The sequence below is a fragment of the Lactuca saligna genome, chromosome 8 (genome assembly GCF_052625555.1).
Source record: "Lactuca saligna cultivar CGN05327 chromosome 8, ASM5262555v1, whole genome shotgun sequence".
Lineage (NCBI taxonomy): Eukaryota > Viridiplantae > Streptophyta > Magnoliopsida > Asterales > Asteraceae > Lactuca > Lactuca saligna.
Genome location: NC_136424.1, coordinates 47,391,280 through 47,408,395, shown reverse-complemented (window position 1 = coordinate 47,408,395; position 17,116 = coordinate 47,391,280). Strand labels below are relative to the sequence as shown.

General features: G+C 30.6%; 2 protein-coding genes across 4 annotated transcripts; one reads left to right on the top strand and one right to left on the bottom strand.

Annotated features, from left to right (window-relative positions):
* Positions 1–1,241: 1,241 nt before the first annotated feature.
* LOC145013244 (cytochrome P450 CYP72A219-like) lies at positions 1,242–3,508 on the bottom strand. Its single transcript, XM_078972052.1, has 4 exons — positions 3,196–3,508; positions 2,536–2,753; positions 2,194–2,438; positions 1,242–2,100 (listed from the first exon to the last, which is right to left on the bottom strand). Exons 1-4 carry the CDS (start codon positions 3,467–3,469, stop codon positions 1,299–1,301), a joined length of 1,539 nt encoding a protein of 512 aa, XP_078828178.1. The 5' UTR covers positions 3,470–3,508; the 3' UTR covers positions 1,242–1,298.
* A 2,239-nt stretch (positions 3,509–5,747) lies between these two features.
* Positions 5,748–11,462, top strand: LOC145013229 (uncharacterized). Of its 3 annotated transcripts, XM_078972037.1 has the most exons (5): positions 5,748–6,413; positions 6,860–6,928; positions 7,048–7,152; positions 7,234–7,389; positions 11,342–11,462. In XM_078972037.1, exons 1-3 carry the CDS (start codon positions 5,937–5,939, stop codon positions 7,051–7,053), a joined length of 552 nt encoding a protein of 183 aa, XP_078828163.1. In that variant the 5' UTR covers positions 5,748–5,936; the 3' UTR covers positions 7,054–7,152; positions 7,234–7,389; positions 11,342–11,462. The 3 variants fall into 3 exon arrangements, with proteins under 3 accessions (XP_078828163.1, XP_078828164.1, XP_078828162.1); XM_078972038.1 differs by lacking the exon at positions 11,342–11,462 and having other exon boundaries at positions 7,248–7,570; XM_078972036.1 differs by lacking the exon at positions 11,342–11,462 and having other exon boundaries at positions 7,234–7,570.
* Positions 11,463–17,116: the final 5,654 nt, after the last annotated feature.

Below are 17,116 nucleotides of genomic sequence, written 5' to 3'. Positions count from 1 at the left end.
GAACAATTCTCACTCATATCTATTAAGAAATTGTGTTTCATAGTTATAAATTACGTTGTATTTTGAAGAAAAAAATTAAAAACCTTATTTTTTTTTAAAATAGTTATTTAAATATGAGTTGTTTTTTTTTCTAAAACCTTTTAAAATTATGAGTGACTTTTTCGAAAGAAAAAAAATAGTGAATATATAGCTATTTTTTTCTTAAAAAAAATAGTTTTGTAAAGGTAATATGGATGCGATGGTTTGGACGCAACACTTCATAAAACATATTGCCGGTTTTACTTAACTCTATATGTCTAGTTAAATAATTATAAATTTCAGTAATTATTCAAATTTTGTAAGAAAATACAATCTTAAATATAAATCAATTGTTCGGGTAAATTAAATATCTAAATTCTAAACAACCTTACTTTCATTTTTTATATCATTTTTAATAGTAAATATATTAATATGATGTAAGTCAATACATAGAATATAACAACATATATAATATATCAATGTATGTATGCATTCTTTTATAAACGACGTATATGATTTAATGTATGTTAATTTATATATTGCATAATTTTATAACACAAAATTCATACATATAATATTATGATAATTTTTATACATATAATATTGCATAGTTTTATAACATAAAACTTATACATATAATATTGGTTTGGTTTTTCATTTTTATATACCTTTTTCGGGGTTTTCTTCTTCATCAACAAATATTGTTAAAATTTAACAAAAATACATAATTTGTTAAATCATAATACAAGAGAAAAGTTTGTTCATATCTACTAATTGAATTTTTTTTAGAGGGAAACGAATTTTCGATTTTGTTTGTATTTAATTACTAAACTTTTCTATTATCAATTTGTCACTGAACTATTAAAACTGTTCACGTTTTAACCTTATAATCTATTGTTACTAATCATGATGTTTTGAATATGGACAATTTTAATAATTTAATGATAAATAAATAATAATAAAAGATTTAAGAGCAAAATCAAAGTAAATTTAAAACTCGTTATCCTTTTTTGTAATTTAATAAGGGATTTTCTAATATGTGCCCTAAGGATCCATATAATAAGTATTAATTAATCATAATTATTACTATAATTAAATGTGAAATACATTAATTATAGAGATTATTAATGAATTTTATATTTAATTATGATAATATTTCTTATAATTAATGTGATTAACATTTAATTATAATAATTATTATGATTAACTTTAGAAAATCTCATTTAATAATGCAACTTATTTATGAATGTTTTGCAAATTTGTAGTCTACAAAATTCAAGCTACGAGAGGTTCCGAAGAATCATATTAGCACCAAACTGCGGTGGCATTGTGAACACCGGGAACGGGGAATGTTTATAAGTCGGCGAAAGCTCAAAACAGAATCGCCGGAGAATCATCGCCATGGCTGCTCTTGCTTCCGTCATAGCAAAATTCTGCCCAATACAAACACGAGGACCACTTGAAAACGGGAAAAACCCTTTCCCCTTTGTTGCAATCGCGACCCCATCGGAAAATCTCTCCGGTCTGAACTCCGTCGCATCATCCCCCCATACTTTCCGATCATGATGAATATATATCATTGCTAACGCCAATAGCACACCGGGAGGTATCATCATGTTCCCTAGCTTCGTTTCCTTGATAGTCGAACGAATTGTCATGATTACTGGTGGGTATAACCTAAGAACCTCGTAGAGAATCATCGTTAGGGTTTTGAGATTCTTTAGACCTTCGAAATCAAGTTCTCCTGTGCCGAAAACTTGCAGGATCTCTTCTCGAGCTTTGATTTGCCATTCTTGATGCAAACTTAAACAAACCATCGTCCAAACGATTAGATTCGAAGTTGTTTCAGATCTAGCGATGTAAAATAGTTTACATTCTTCCATCACTTCTTCCATACTCAATCCGACTCCAAATTCTTCAATTTCTTTCGCGTTTGATTCTAGCAGAATTCCAAGTAAGTCATCGCAGCTACCTTCTCCAATCTCAATCGCTTTCTTCCTCTTGTTAATGATACCACTAAGCACAACGTGAAGCTCTTTAATGTTTTCTTTATACTTCCTGTTCGCTTTCGTGGGTATGAACCTAAATTTCAAAACGAATTAACTGAACATGGATATTCATGAATTATGATTCACATTACTAGATCATAGATCACCATTGCTGTTAATTAATTACCTTCGTCCGGGAAGATAAAGTATAAACAACATTTTGAATACAAGCTCGATTTGTTCCTTCTGGATTCGGAAAATCTTCCTTCCTTCTTCATAAGAGCTCCCGAATGCTGTTCTCGAAATCACATCACCTGCTAAATTATCTATATATGGCCATACGTCAACTTCAGTCGAACCTGTTTCCATTGTTAGATGCTCCCATTGATTCACCATATCACTACAACTCGAGCAGATAACCGAGAACACGGTCTACATGCAGATATATATATCAATAATCAATCCATCGATTTAGATTTTGCACATCAAAATGATCTAAAAAGAAAGATATATAGTTATATACACCTACCTTGAGATTTTGAAGATTGAAAGCTGGATTGATTATTTTCCGATGTTTGCTCCATTTATGACCCTCGGTGATAAGAAGCCCACCAACGATGCTATCTCGAAATGGCTCAGGATGTGGCTTTTGGAATTCGTTTGGTCTTAATAAAATCTCCTTTATCAACTCTGGATCCCTAATATACATCCTTGGGTTTGGCCCCAACCATAGAAATGATTTTTCACCTATCAAATCATTAACAATAAAGTTTGACCTTATACCGATACTGATATTGATACTGATCTGATACTGATACTGATATTGTTATTGTAAGATGAAATTTGTAATTTTGTTTGTATATAATGTTGGACAAAAGTAACTTGTCAAGTTTGGAATTTAGAGTTTTTGTTTAAATTAAAAGATTTAAGCTAGTAAATCTAAACATAAAAAAACCTCGAATAGATATATACATATAAAATTTATTTTTTTCCAACATATATATATATATATATATATATATATATATATATATATACAAATATGATGATGTCATGTGTGACATCATGCTCAACATCAAAGAATCTGATAATCAGTTGTTTAAAGTTTAAGTTTTTTGTGATTATTTTGATAGATGTGAATAATTAAAATATTATAATGGAGAAAAAGATAGAAGAAATTAACTAATACCATATGTGGAGATGATCTTGTGATCGAAGGGCAGAATGTGTGGAAGGATATCATGGGTGATTGGAATTGGATCTTTTTTCGCTAAATTCATCATCTTTCCAAGCTCAATCATGTCACCCATTAGAAGCTTGTATGAATTACCTTTATACCCTTCATCTCTCAGCCACTTCTCTAGCTTCTTCGGCTTCAACCATATCCAGTTCAGTACTTTCCATCCTCGGCTTATTATCACAGCTATAACAATGGCGATTACAACTTTACCCACTGTTTCCATTTTTTTTATCCTAAGAGAGATTGAGTAAATTAGCAACCATTGACCTTTATAACATTGTCGTTCAAGGTAACGATGGAATCAAAGATCATTTACCGATTATAATAATATATTACTTTGGATTAATTATATAAAAGATCCTATATATTGGTTTTTCTTCCGAATTCAACCTCAACTTATTTTATTTTTCTACAAAACTTTTATGTATTTTCATATGCTTCCATTTGACCATTTTAATAAGTTTAACCGCTGGCTTCACACAATTGTTTTTCCGAAAAAAACCCTTTAACTTCTATTTTTTTCAATAAATTAAACACCATCACATTTAGCAAATTTTTTGTTTTGGCTCATAATTTTTCTATTTTTTATGTTGATGTTTGTAGTGTTATTGATAATTTTTCGACATTAAGATTTGATTTTTTTTCAAAACAAGAAAAAAGATGTCGTGTTTGATTATTATTGACAAAATATATTTACAAAATGATCGAAGACTATAATAGGTAAAGAATAATAATCTAAATTGATTTAATATTTAAAAAAAAATAACACTTAAAAACGTATTGTAACATATTTAATAGCAATAAAATAGCTAAGATATAAAGTAGAGATAAAATGATAAAATGGTCCATGTGGTTTGCTCAAAATTGTTAATTTGGTCCAGAAATGTTTGGACTAGCACCAGAGATCCAAACATTTCATTTTGTTGCGAGTTTGGTCCAATTTGCTATGAACTTTTTTATAATGATAAATTTACCCTTGCTTTTTCCTTTTTCAGTTTTTTATTATTTAAAGATTTTTTCTGATTAAAAGAAAAATAAAAAAGAAAATTTTCCTTTTTTTATTTTATTTTTATATTTTTTATAACAAAAAAAAATTAAATGCAAACTCTCTCTCTCTCTCTCTCTCTCTCCCCTTTCACACAAAAAGTTGCTCATATCCTTCACCACCAGCCACCACCACCGGCGATGGAGGCTTCCGATGAAGCGGGTTTCGATATTTGAGGCTAGGGTTTCTGGTGCCATAGATCTGAGAAAGGGGCAAAGGGCGAAGGACGAACTCAGAAGATAGATGAATTGAGTCGGGTTTGCCAGAAATCGAGAAATTAATTGCAAAATATGAGAAATTGTTTTTCCGGTGAACAAGAAACCCTCCTAAGGACGAAGTAGATCTGTCGGAAACCGGACTCAATCTCTCCCTCTTTCTATTTGCTTTTCGTCGGAACCATCATCGCCTTTGTCTTTTATCTTCTCATCTGACGACGCCTTCGATCTGTTCGTCATCGGCGATGACGATGACGTCTGTGGCTCGATAAAACTCTAGTTTCAGACATCGGAACCATCAAGCTGCTCGTCTCTCTTCTTCTCCAACGTGGTGTCTACATAGCAAAAGCCCTAGCGTCGCCACCCTTATAGTTTTACGAAACCCTAAGTTTTCATATATGTTTTCACCCTCTTTCTCTCTCTTTTTCTTGTCGAACAACCAGCAAATCTAGATCTCCGTCGAGGCGGCGAGATGTTTAGATCTTCGTCATCGGTAGTGATTTGGATGGTCCGACAAGTGGTTCATAACAGTAGAAGGGAGAGAGATGGCCATCGTAGCAGCAGAAAGAAAGAAGAATGATGGTCTTTGGAGGTTCAGATCTCAGTTTTTTTTTCTCTGGCGAAGTCGGCGCTGGATAGTTCTAGCGTTCCAACGTCGACGGTGGTTTTAGTGGTCGGACGACAGTGCTCCGGCAGCCACCAGAATCCGGTGGTGTTTCCTTTTTCTAAATGGGAGAGATAAAAATATGGGGTGGGGGTGATAATACAACTAGATTTTTTTTCCCTTTTTTAGTTTTTGTAATTTAAAAAATAAATAAATAATGAAAATACAAAGGGTAAAATCATCATTTTATAAAAATTCAAAACAGATTGGACCAAACTTGCAACAAAATGAAAATTTTGGACCTGTGGTGTTAGTCAAAACCTTTTTGGATCAAAGTAGCAATTTTCGACATATCACAGGGACCATTTATGCAGTTTTGTCATTTAACAATGACTTAATAAAACTAAATTGGTATTAAAATGGTGAGACCAGATTTAGAATCATACATGTCAATGTGGACCCCTTTCAAAAGAAATTCCTAAATTTAGATTGAACCTAACAATGATATATAAATACATGGACCATTCCTTTATGTTTACTCAAGATTCAATTGTAAGAAACTTAAATTTGCATAATGAGGGATAGTTCAGGGACTAAATTTGTAATTTCCTCTTTAAAGAGCATTAAACTATTTCATTTGGGGAAAAAAAATATTATTTTGTGATGAGTAAGTTATTAGCTGGGCTTTATAGTCTTGGTTGGGCTCCCAAATATCCTTTTCGCCGGAAAACCTAGCTGGAAAGCTCCGGGACAAATTTCGCATCAACCAAGAATCAAAAACCTTGAAATCCAATCAATCCAATCAAATCTGATTCGATTCATAATAATGCTGGAGAAATCCAACTCGTCCAGCAATTCCACCATTTCTTCTTCGAAGCTTACAACCCAACCGAATCTTTCCAAATGCACTGCGAATAATTCGAATTCAATTGAAGTCGCCGGTAACTTGGCGGTAGATGAGCAATTAGAAATTTGGCCACCGTCTCAGGCGGTGGTTGATGCGTTGGTACTTAAATTAAAAGCTAAAGATGGAGACATGGAGGCGAATTGGGAGAAGATAATACTCAATTTTAAGAAAGAGCTTGATGAGGAGGAACAATTCAAACGACCTTCGTCTTCGGGTGTAGATAATAGCGGCGGATGCGGTGGCGCTGAGGGAATTGAGAGGAGAGAAAAGGCTAGACCAAAGTTTTCTGTTCCGCTTTCACGTCGGGAGATGGAGAAGGACTTCGAGGACATGGGGGAACGGCGACTGCCACGGAAGCCTAAGAAGCGACCTAAGATCGTACAAAATCAACTGGATGTAAGTACCTGTTTCATATAATTTACGATCTAATACTTATGGAAATAAATCATAGTAATCTGGATTTTACTCATGTTTATACGGATTTGATACACAACGTAGCTGTGATCTAATTTTTTGTTAGATCGCATAATTCATTTGCCAACAATTCTCTATTATGTTGATATCAGCATTCAAATCGTACTTATATCCCATATTAAATTAGAATGCTGAATGATAGAAGTTAGGGAAAGGAGATTACCTAACCTAACAAAGTTAAAGATTCTATCTGAAGAAATTCATAACAAGATCACATCAAGGCACACTATTATCTTATTCACATAATCTTGTAACTATCAATTGAATACGATTAACTTATAATTCATGTATAAGCATCAAACAGCTCGAATACTTGTAAAACCTGTTCTGATTCTTATTAACTTGTATTTCCATTGATATTATTTCAGACACTGTTTCCTGGTTTGTGGTTGACTGAGATACATGCTGATCTATATAGAGTTTCTGAGACCAAGAAGGTACATTTCTTTGATGTCCAAAATCCATGAATTGGAATTAGGGTTTTTTTAAAACATTTTCCAAGAAATCTCACTTCATTTGTTTTTCTGAATCTTTATTTTTGTTTCTTTGAAAACAGAGGTAGCAAGGGACAATTGTTCTCCCTAACTTTGAAAGATTTGTCTATTGTTGACATTTGCTGAAATAAAGTTGTGTTCTTCATTATAATTGGAAAATATCAAATGTAAGTAATTTTCTGAATCTTTATTTTTGTCATATGATTTCGTTCCCTAATGTTTTTTAATGATTAAAAATTCATTTTCAGAGTCCTTTTTGCAGTTTATAGGAGCAAATATTGTAGACTGAGGAAACCAGAATCGGAAATCCCTCCAGCAAAACTCACAACTTTGATAGCTTCACAATGGGCATTTTTGTCAATTTTGCTGATAAAAAAGGGACAAAATGGTCAAACATAAGTCAGGTTACTCATCTTCTATGCACAACAATAGTCTTAGTAGTTATGGTCAATTTTGTCTCATTTTTTTTTTTGTGGTAAATCTCTCATAATTGTTGGTAGCTGAAATCTTGTTGATATTGTAAGTAGAAATATATGTTATATGACTTAAAGAAATCCAGATCTTATAAAATAAAAAATCTTTTTTTCTGAAATATTAACTGTTTTCCCACTTCAATTATTCATTAATGCAGGAAAAAAGAAAAAAAACACAAGTACATTGTCATGTTATTACTTATAATTTATAATAAATAAAGTACATTAGTGAGAAGAAAGTCGGCATAAATGGCCAAATTGAAGCAACCAAATATAACGTAAGCTCACTGAGGGGATTAGATTTGATTTATTTTTTATTTTGTTTGATTTCATATATAAAAAATATATAATTTATATTGGATTTAGAATTTTGTTTTAATTTATATTATTTTGAGGTTTCCTAAAATAATGGTGGTTGTTGTATAAGTAAATAAAAAGGTTTTAAAACGAACCACTATTAATCAAAATATTAAAATTAATGTTAAATATCATGTTATCTCACAAAGCCGTGTATTGGATATGGCAATAAAAATCGTCAATATCTGATTCAATATGGTGAATATACTTTGGGTGATTTGTTTTTTCTTCATAAATCAGTTTAATGATTTGATTACCAATTATACATAAAAGAAAAAAAATTAATTAATGTGAAGTTAAATAATTGCGTGGATCTTAACCTATAGGTATGAGATTTGTGAAAGATATTATTTTTTAGAAATAATCACAAAATCGTGTATTAGGGATACGAGAGATGAAAAATAATAAACCTTTTGAAGATCGAAGGTCAGTTAACGAGCACACTTATGCAAGGACACACACGTGTCCTCATCATCTCCAAACCAAAAATAAAGTTTTAGGCCAATTCATAAAGAATATAATACACGCAACATGTTATGGGGAAAGAAGATCATATGGACTCTTAATAACCAGTTTAGTGTTGATATTTCATACTCACAAGCATATTGAGCAAAATGCTTTGCTCGACAATTGTAAGAGGTCCCTTGAGGAAGTTTTTTTCAACGATCTATATGTATCGTTACAATTTGGAAAGACAAAACCAAGGACTATTACTCATATTAAGTAAGTGAGACTTGTCATTGGTTTGAGTACTTTTTAGCCACTATTATATATGTTGTAATATTATTTTCCAAATTTTGTGTACACTTTGAAACAACCAAATCATGTCCCCTTCCTTTGGGTAGGAAATCATGCTTTTGTTTTTATAGAGGCTAAAATAATGTATTGGATATATGAAAACTTTAGCTATCATGTTCGATAGGGACAATTCCATTTACATGATCATCAAAATTGTATTCATAAATGCATATATCAATATTTTTAGTGTGTTTGGTATTTCTTCTTTAAGATATTTATTAACTTTTTATGCATTGGTACCATATAAGCATTTTTTAATGTGTGGATGAAATTAAAATATATATATATATATATATATATATATATATATATATATATATATATATATATATATATATATATATATATATATATATTCAAATGAGAACAAAAAAAAAGTTAAGAACCGTAAGAACCTCTAATTTTAGATGTTTATAAAGAGTTTAGGGTTTAGGATTTAGAGTTTGGGGTTTAAGGGTTAGGGTTTATGGTTTAGGGTTTAGGGTTACCCTAAACCCTTTATAAACATCTAAAGTTAGAGGTTCTTACGGTTCTTAACATTTTTTTGTTCTCATTTGAACCACTATATACATATATATATATATATACATATATATATATATATATATATATATATATATATATATATATAGAGAGAGAGAGAGAGAGAGAGAGAGCGAGAGCGAGCGAGAGAGAGAGGTTCAAGTGTTCTAACTAATTATTGTGTGGATATAGAATGATTATGGACCAATCAAAATTTAAAAATAAAATAAATAATTAAATAAATTAATAAGGGCAAATTAGTAATATTACACATATATATTAACTAATATCCAAAATTACTCATTGATATCCCTTTATTTTAGGATAAGTTTTCTATTTACCTATTAAACCCTAAAGCCGACTCGAGCAGTGCCATTCATCCGACCGATGCCTCCACTATTGTCTTCCTCGTTTCCCCTCTCCTACGTGTTTTGCTACCAGACCAGTCAAGAGGCGTCCGGAAACAGCTAATCGTCACCATTGCCTTCGCCTTCTCATTCTTAAAAAAAATTCGGGCACCAGAGGTTACACCTCCGCTGATGATGTTGTCCGCAACCAATCCAATGGTGGACGAGAGCGCAAACGATGTTAGATCTCGATTTTTCAATATCTCTAACATATTCGGTTTATCTATTGTTTATTCGTTTCTGCATTTCTTTTTCACATTTGATCGAGTTAGCGTTTGTATTAGATTCTCCTATGGTTAGTGAAGGATTACGATTTTGCATCTCTGAAGTTGGAAATTGATTGTTCTTATTGCGAGCAATTTTAATATTTCATAATATTTGATTCTATAATAATCGAAAAAATAGGGTTCCATGGAGGGAGGAAGAACACAAGTTGTTTCTGTTTGTGTAACGACCAAAATTTTCGAAGAAAATTTTCATTTTTAATTAACCAAACACATTTACACAAACCATGAAATCCCAAAACAATTGTTTTCAAATCCCATAGCATATCAATGAGAGGGAGAGTGCACGTCGTGTCATCGCGCCTTGCCTTTGCCCTTGGGCTCAGATGTACCTGAAACAAATCCAAAAATGGTAAGCTGAAAGCTTAATGAGTTCCCTAGAGCATATCCACATGCAAACCACATACAACATATCATACCAGCTAAAGCAATTATACATATCACATAAACCATGCATACCAACATATAAGGAAGCCCTGGAAACCCTCCAGTGTCTTACTTCGGGTGTCATGAGAACCCCCACATGGTCTTAGCCCAATACCTCGGGAACCCCCCTAAGGTCTTTGACCTAGGATGCCATGGAAACCCTCCAAGGTCTTACACCTAAGTGCATCGGGAACCCCCCGAGGTCTTTGACCTAGGATGCTGTGGAAACCCTCCACGGTCTTATACCTAAGTGCCTCGAGAACCCCCCCCCCCCCCCTAGGTCTTCCATACAAGATACATAGAAACAACTAGTGGATGACATATCACATAATCCAAATAGTATATACGTAACAATTAATGGGCCAGCCTTGGTGCCTTCGACCCATTGGTATGGTGAGGAGACTCACATTTGTCTATTGAATGCTAAAGCTGCTCTACTAACAGTCTGTAACCTCCCATGCTCCAGAAGCTCCTCAAGGTCAAATATATTCAGATTCTTGAAGTCCAAGGCCACTCCAAGCTTGTTTGCCAACCTCTTCTTCTTGAATGAACACTAAAAGGGCCACAAATGCACTCTTAAAGCTCAAAATACACTCACAATTGATATTAGGGTTTCCAGAGACGTTTGAAGGTGAAAGGGGCTGATGAGGGTGAGGCTCAAGTGAGTTAAGGGTGTTTATATAGGTCTTATGTCGAAAATTAGGGTTTGGTCATTCGGTACGTACGCCCATCGTAATTCTGGTACGCCCAGCGTATGTGTTGCCTCTCCGTGATCACCCATGTGAAGTACATTAAGCGTACTCATAAGTATGCCCATCGTACTTAAGGGACCAATATGCTAAAAATGGAGTTTCTTCAAGGGTTTTAAGTCATGCCTGGATTGGGGTGTACAGTTTGATTACTGCGATTTAGCTTTTTTTTTTTTTTTTTTTTTTTTTTCTGGATTTCAATAATTTAGATTACATATGTACTGTATACAAATTGGTGTGATACTAGTAGCAAGTGTGCAACAAAACTATTCTATAACAAACTTTCTGATATGCGAGATTTCATTGGATCTAATATGTATTTGTTTTTTCATGTTTTCAGATTTTTCAAGCTTTTCCTAAGGATTTTCCATACTTGAGTTCAGCTCCATCTGCAACTCTAAGCATAAGGCCATTTTTATAAAATGTAATTTGTTTAGAATGGATTAGCAATATATTCTATTAGAATATGTATAGTTGTATTAAAATGTATAAACTATTATTCTATAAGAATATGTATGAATATACATTCAGTTGTCCATAAGTAAACAATGATCTATAAGAATATGTTTTTATTTTATTTTTAATCATTCTTAGTTTTATTCTTTTAGAATAAATGTAATTGTTTACCATTATTAACTGTATTCTTTCAGAATCAATGTCATTTATGTTCATATTTGTATTTGTTAAGAATGAATGTAATTAATGATTTTAAGCTATTAAAAATCTTTTCATATAAAATTTGTATTCATTAAAAATTATTAATCTTGATAATATATGTGTATAGTATTCTGTCAGAATTTAATGGTTTTTTCAAGATAATGATAAAAACATTCTTTCAGAATGTCTAAATTAATATATTTATTATCCAAAAAATCTGAGTTTTAAAATTTAGAGAATTAGTTATTTCCTAAAATTTGTAATTTTCTTTTTTTAAATTTGTATTAATTGACTAAAATACCCTTAAAATGAAAATAAATAAGAATTTTCAATTATATTTAATAATATATATTAATCACTTTCTTAAAATAAATAAAATAAATGGCCCATAATCATTCCTACATCCACATAATAATTAGTTAGAATATATATATATATATATATATATATATATATATATATATATATATATATATATATATATATATATATATATATATATATATATATATATATATATATATATATATAAGTTCAGGTTCATTTGAAACCATTCTAATTTTGTAAGACCAAATCTAAAAATAATTTTAAAATTGAAAGACCAAAATAAATGGAAAAATCTAAAAATTCTTTTTTTTTTAAATATTATTTTTTGAACTTGAATTAACTTAAAAAAAATAAAAATAAAATAAAAATAAAAAAATCCCGTTTTTTTAAAAAAATACGTGAAATATTCTAATAGAATATTACACTAACATATTTTAAAAAATAATTTAAAATACAAAATAAATGGAAAAATCTAAAAATTCTTTTTTTAAATATTATTTTCGGAACTTGAACTAACTAAAAAAAATAAAAATAAAATCCATTTTTTTTGAAAAATACATGAAATATTTTAAGAGAATATTAAACTGTACATATTCTAAAAAATAATTTTAAAATACAAAATAAATGGAAAAATCCAAAAATTCTTTTTTTAAATATTATTTTTGGAACTTGAATTAACTAAAAAAAATAAAAATAAAAAATAAAAAAATGTGTCTCACGATCTCACAAAATTAGATCGTCTCACATTAAACTAACCACATATATATATATATATATATATATATATATATATATATATATATATATATATATATATATATATATATATATATATATATATATATATATATATATATATATATATATATATATACTTACTTACTTTGTTTTGATAAGTTGATAAACACTTTTATACAAATTGTTAATTGTACAAAATGGTCACCAGTAACTCTCAATTTGTTTTTAAAGTCATTTATCTTTTAATTTCACTCAATACGTTAATAAAGTTTTCTTTTTCCTTTTTTTTTTTTTTTTTTTTTTTTTTTAAGTTTTAATTTTGTTACACCATAGAGTTGATTTAAACTTAATAAAGTGGTCTTCAACACTTTTGTGGTATCCAACGTTTCATTCAATATGTTTCTTCATTTATATCCAAATAATAGTTTTATCCTAACTACAACCTATCAAGACTCGATAATAATCAAAATGGAGACTACATATCCTAAAAATAAATTTTAATGCTATAAATGAAACGTGAAAAATAATTAATGACATATCGAGCATAATAAGAAAATAAGTGACTTAAAATGAAAACTAAGAGTTATCGATGATTATTTTTTGATACTTTTTGGTATTAACCCTTATAAAAAAAAAGTATATTGTTCTTTAAGCCTTAAAATAAACAATCCCGACCACCCGCTTAATGTTGGATGCCAATTTGAATAGAGACCGATCTTTAATCCTTGTCAATATAATTTCATGGTTGCCTTATTTTGTTCATTTTTATTAGTTTTTACAAATTTTTAAAATACAAGCGTTTTTCATTATACTTTTTACCGGATAAGTCAAGTATCACATAACAAACTCCTAGTGACATGTGTGGATGTAAGCAAATTGTTGATATGGGTAAACGTTAGTATACACTTGTTTGGTTTCCTATTTAGGACATTATATGCACATGAGTGATTATCGACCCTAACATTTAATACCCTAGAAGCAAAATATAACTCTATAACGAAATTTTGTTGAACTTCGTTAAATCATTATTGTATTTTCAAAAACAAAGTTTTTCTATCTTCATAAAATGAAATTACAATGATTGTTTAAAAAGTAAAATATTAATTTTATTATCTATGCTTGAATGTAGAAAACCATAGGGTAATTTTTTAAACCCATGGTATACTATAATATATGCTTGAATGTAGAAAACCACAGGGTAATTTTTTAAACCCATGGTATACTATAATAACCCTTGAATTCGAACTACAAGAGTTAGGTGAGAAATTTTACTCTTTTTAGAGGGTGTTTGCTTATTTTTAAAAAATAAGTTTTTTTTTAACTTGTTACCTATTCTATACTAGTATAAGTTAAAATAAATATTTGAATAGACTGTTTTTTAAAAACTATTTATAGCTGTGTGAGACCGAAGATAAGTTATTTTTGATAAGTTAGTCATCCCTAACTTATTAAAACCCTTATAACTTATATCGGTCCAATATTTCTTGGAAATCTTTATTTTATTTTTTTCATTTTGCCAAACACAAATGATTTATAAACTTATAATGTTTTGATATCAGATAAGCTAATCCAAATATTTTTTTAAAAACTTCGTTTTGACACCGTTATAAGTTAAAACTTCTTTATCATTTTAAATAAGGTTACTCAAGAAAATTGATCTACTATCTACAATCAAGTTCTATAATCTAGAACAACTCTATGCAACAATCTCAAGTGTATAAACCCCAATTTTGCGCTTATTGAAAGAATATAGAGAGCTAAAAGAGACGACTCCTAGCAAGAGAAAGGTGATCAATCATATAGGCCTTCTAGTAGTTCTAATACAACCCTTCAAGTTTCCTGGTTATATGCACTTTAGGTTTCTCCAAATTTAGCAACTTCTAAAATATACCAAAAATTCCTAAAATACAAAAAAGTGTGTAAATAATCTAACATCATTCCAAGTTAAAATTTTAGAAGTACAACTCTATTTTAAACACCCTCGTTCAATTCTAACTTTGAAATGGATTCTAAATAGAAATTCACACATATATTTCTGTTGTTGATTTGAAGCAAGAGAATTTGTATAAATACGTGCTTTTAATTCAATAGGATTAATTCTCAAAATCTTTAATAGCTTTTGAAACTTTAAACTTCACTAATATATATATATATATATATATATATATATATATATATATATATATATATATATATATATATATATATATATATATATATATATATATATATGTGTGTGTGTGTGTGTGTGCGCACTAGGTTATAACCCGTGGGCACCACGGATGAATAATTTTAAAATAAATTGAATTAAGTTATAACTTAATTATTGAGAAATGATAATAAAAATTTTAATAAATAATAAATATATATGTTTTGTCAGTAATATCACAATGACATATTTATTGGCTGAAATTGGAAAATGATATTGGTTTGAATATTTAAATGCCATTTTGTATATGTAGATATGCTAGAAAATTATAATTTTATAGAATGCAATATAAAAATAAATAAAAACAAAAACTGAAATATATAAAAATAATAGAAGTATACAAAGTTTTATAAATTTCTAAAAACCTGTTTATACACAACATTGAATGTTTTATTTGATAGTCGACTATCATTATCGAAACACAAATCGAAACTTTGTTGCTTATCCGGTTATCCCTTTAGAGTGTTGATGACAATTTAACAATTTTATCCGAGTCCAATATAACATATTAAAGGGAACATGAAGCATGCACAAAAAAAATGATACATATAACAATATTTACATACACAGATCAGTGATATAAACTTTCAAGCATACAGTTTTGGTTTCAACAAACATTTACTTATGAGGCCAAAATATAAGGATTCTTATGGAGATTTCCCTATTGCTATAAATTATAATTAGATAGATTTTTGTTTTTCAAAGTATAATGTTGTAATACGAAGAAATGAAAATATGATGCAATAATAAACAAATCAATGAAAGTACATCGCTATTTCTTGTTTTACCACCGTAGATCAAAGTTTTGATTCATAAGGGTAGCAAGTTTAGAATAATCTTTTTTCAAGTAAATCTGCTTTTCCTTTAAGAGCTAAGTTTACCAATTCCTCCATTAATGATATTATAAACTTGTCTCCATCTAGCCATCTTTTTTAAACTGTGCTATGCACCTACACTCATGAAAACTTTATTTTACAAATAATTTTTTTTTATAAAATATTTGAAACATCCCAAAAATACAACCCAAAAATTTTTGTTTTAACATTATTAAAAACCCACAACATCGAATGTTATCTAATAAAATCATGTATCGTATGTCTCAAAATGTCATAATAAATGTATCAAATCAAAACTGCAGTTAATATCATATCGAAACATCTGAACAAAACTCCCAGGATAAAACTTTAACTGTGGTATGTGCCATATCAACCCGAGCTCTTCCCCTTGCCAGCGGAAGTACGTGAAACCAAAACTGAAAACTGTAAGCACGAAGCTTAGTGAGCTCCTCCCCCCCCCCCCCCCCCCCCCCCCGCCAATCTACCACATACCATACAATAACATATAGAGCACATACTGGACCTTGCCCACTGCATCAGATCAAAATCCAGAAACTGCATCGGACTGAAGTTCAGAAACTGCATCGGAATGAAGTCCGGAAACTAACTAGGTCCTCCTCTGCATCGGACCGAAGTCCGGAAACTGACTGAACATAGTATGACATAATCATAACTACTAGCATAAACATATATACTACACACTGCATCGGACCGAAGTCTAGAACACATAACACAAAGACATGTTTGAATCACAAAAACATCAAGCACAATGAACTACTGCATCAGACCGAAGTCTGGAACTACTGCTGACTAAACGGGCCGGCATTGTGGTCGTAGACCCGTTCCTACTGGAAGGAAGACTCACCTCGTAACGCTGGCTGCTGAGGTGCTAAATCTGAAACTGTCTGACTGCTGCTCCGAAGCTCCCCGGCTAAAAATTCCATAAACAATAAATCAAATATTGATAACTAATCTCAGTGTAAAATGACCATTTTACCCCTACTATCATGTGGGTTACAAACATTGGCCCAAACCCTTAATTTCTTCTATGCCCATCAATAACCCCCCTAAAGGCCCACTAATGAACCAATTTCTATATTGGGCCCAAATCCCTTTATTGTGCCTTACCCTATGCCCAACACCTATACTTGGCCCATATTCACTGACTCCTAATGGCCCTTGAGGCCCAAAGACTCTAACTCCAAATCACATCCCACACCGAGGCCCAATTACTCAAAGCCCAATCTGGCAGTGTACGCGGGGCGTACCTCTAGGGACGCTGAGCGTACCGGCTACTGGCTTGTACATCGTGCATACCTCCTTGTATGCCCATCGTACAACCCTGTTA

Excerpts from the sequence above, each read along its gene's own strand:
- LOC145013244 (XM_078972052.1), bottom strand. The coding sequence starts at position 3,469 with ATGGAAACAGTGGGTAAAGTTGTAATCGCCATTGTTATAGCTGTGATA. Across the intron at positions 2,439-2,535 it reads TCAATCTTCAAAATCTCAAG|ACCGTGTTCTCGGTTATCTG; the intron begins GTAGGTGTATAT and ends ATCTGCATGTAG. Across the intron at positions 2,101-2,193 it reads CTTTATCTTCCCGGACGAAG|GTTCATACCCACGAAAGCGA; the intron begins GTAATTAATTAA and ends TTTGAAATTTAG.
- LOC145013229 (XM_078972037.1), top strand. The coding sequence starts at position 5,937 with ATGCTGGAGAAATCCAACTCGTCCAGCAATTCCACCATTTCTTCTTCG. Across the intron at positions 6,414-6,859 it reads TCGTACAAAATCAACTGGAT|ACACTGTTTCCTGGTTTGTG; the intron begins GTAAGTACCTGT and ends ATATTATTTCAG.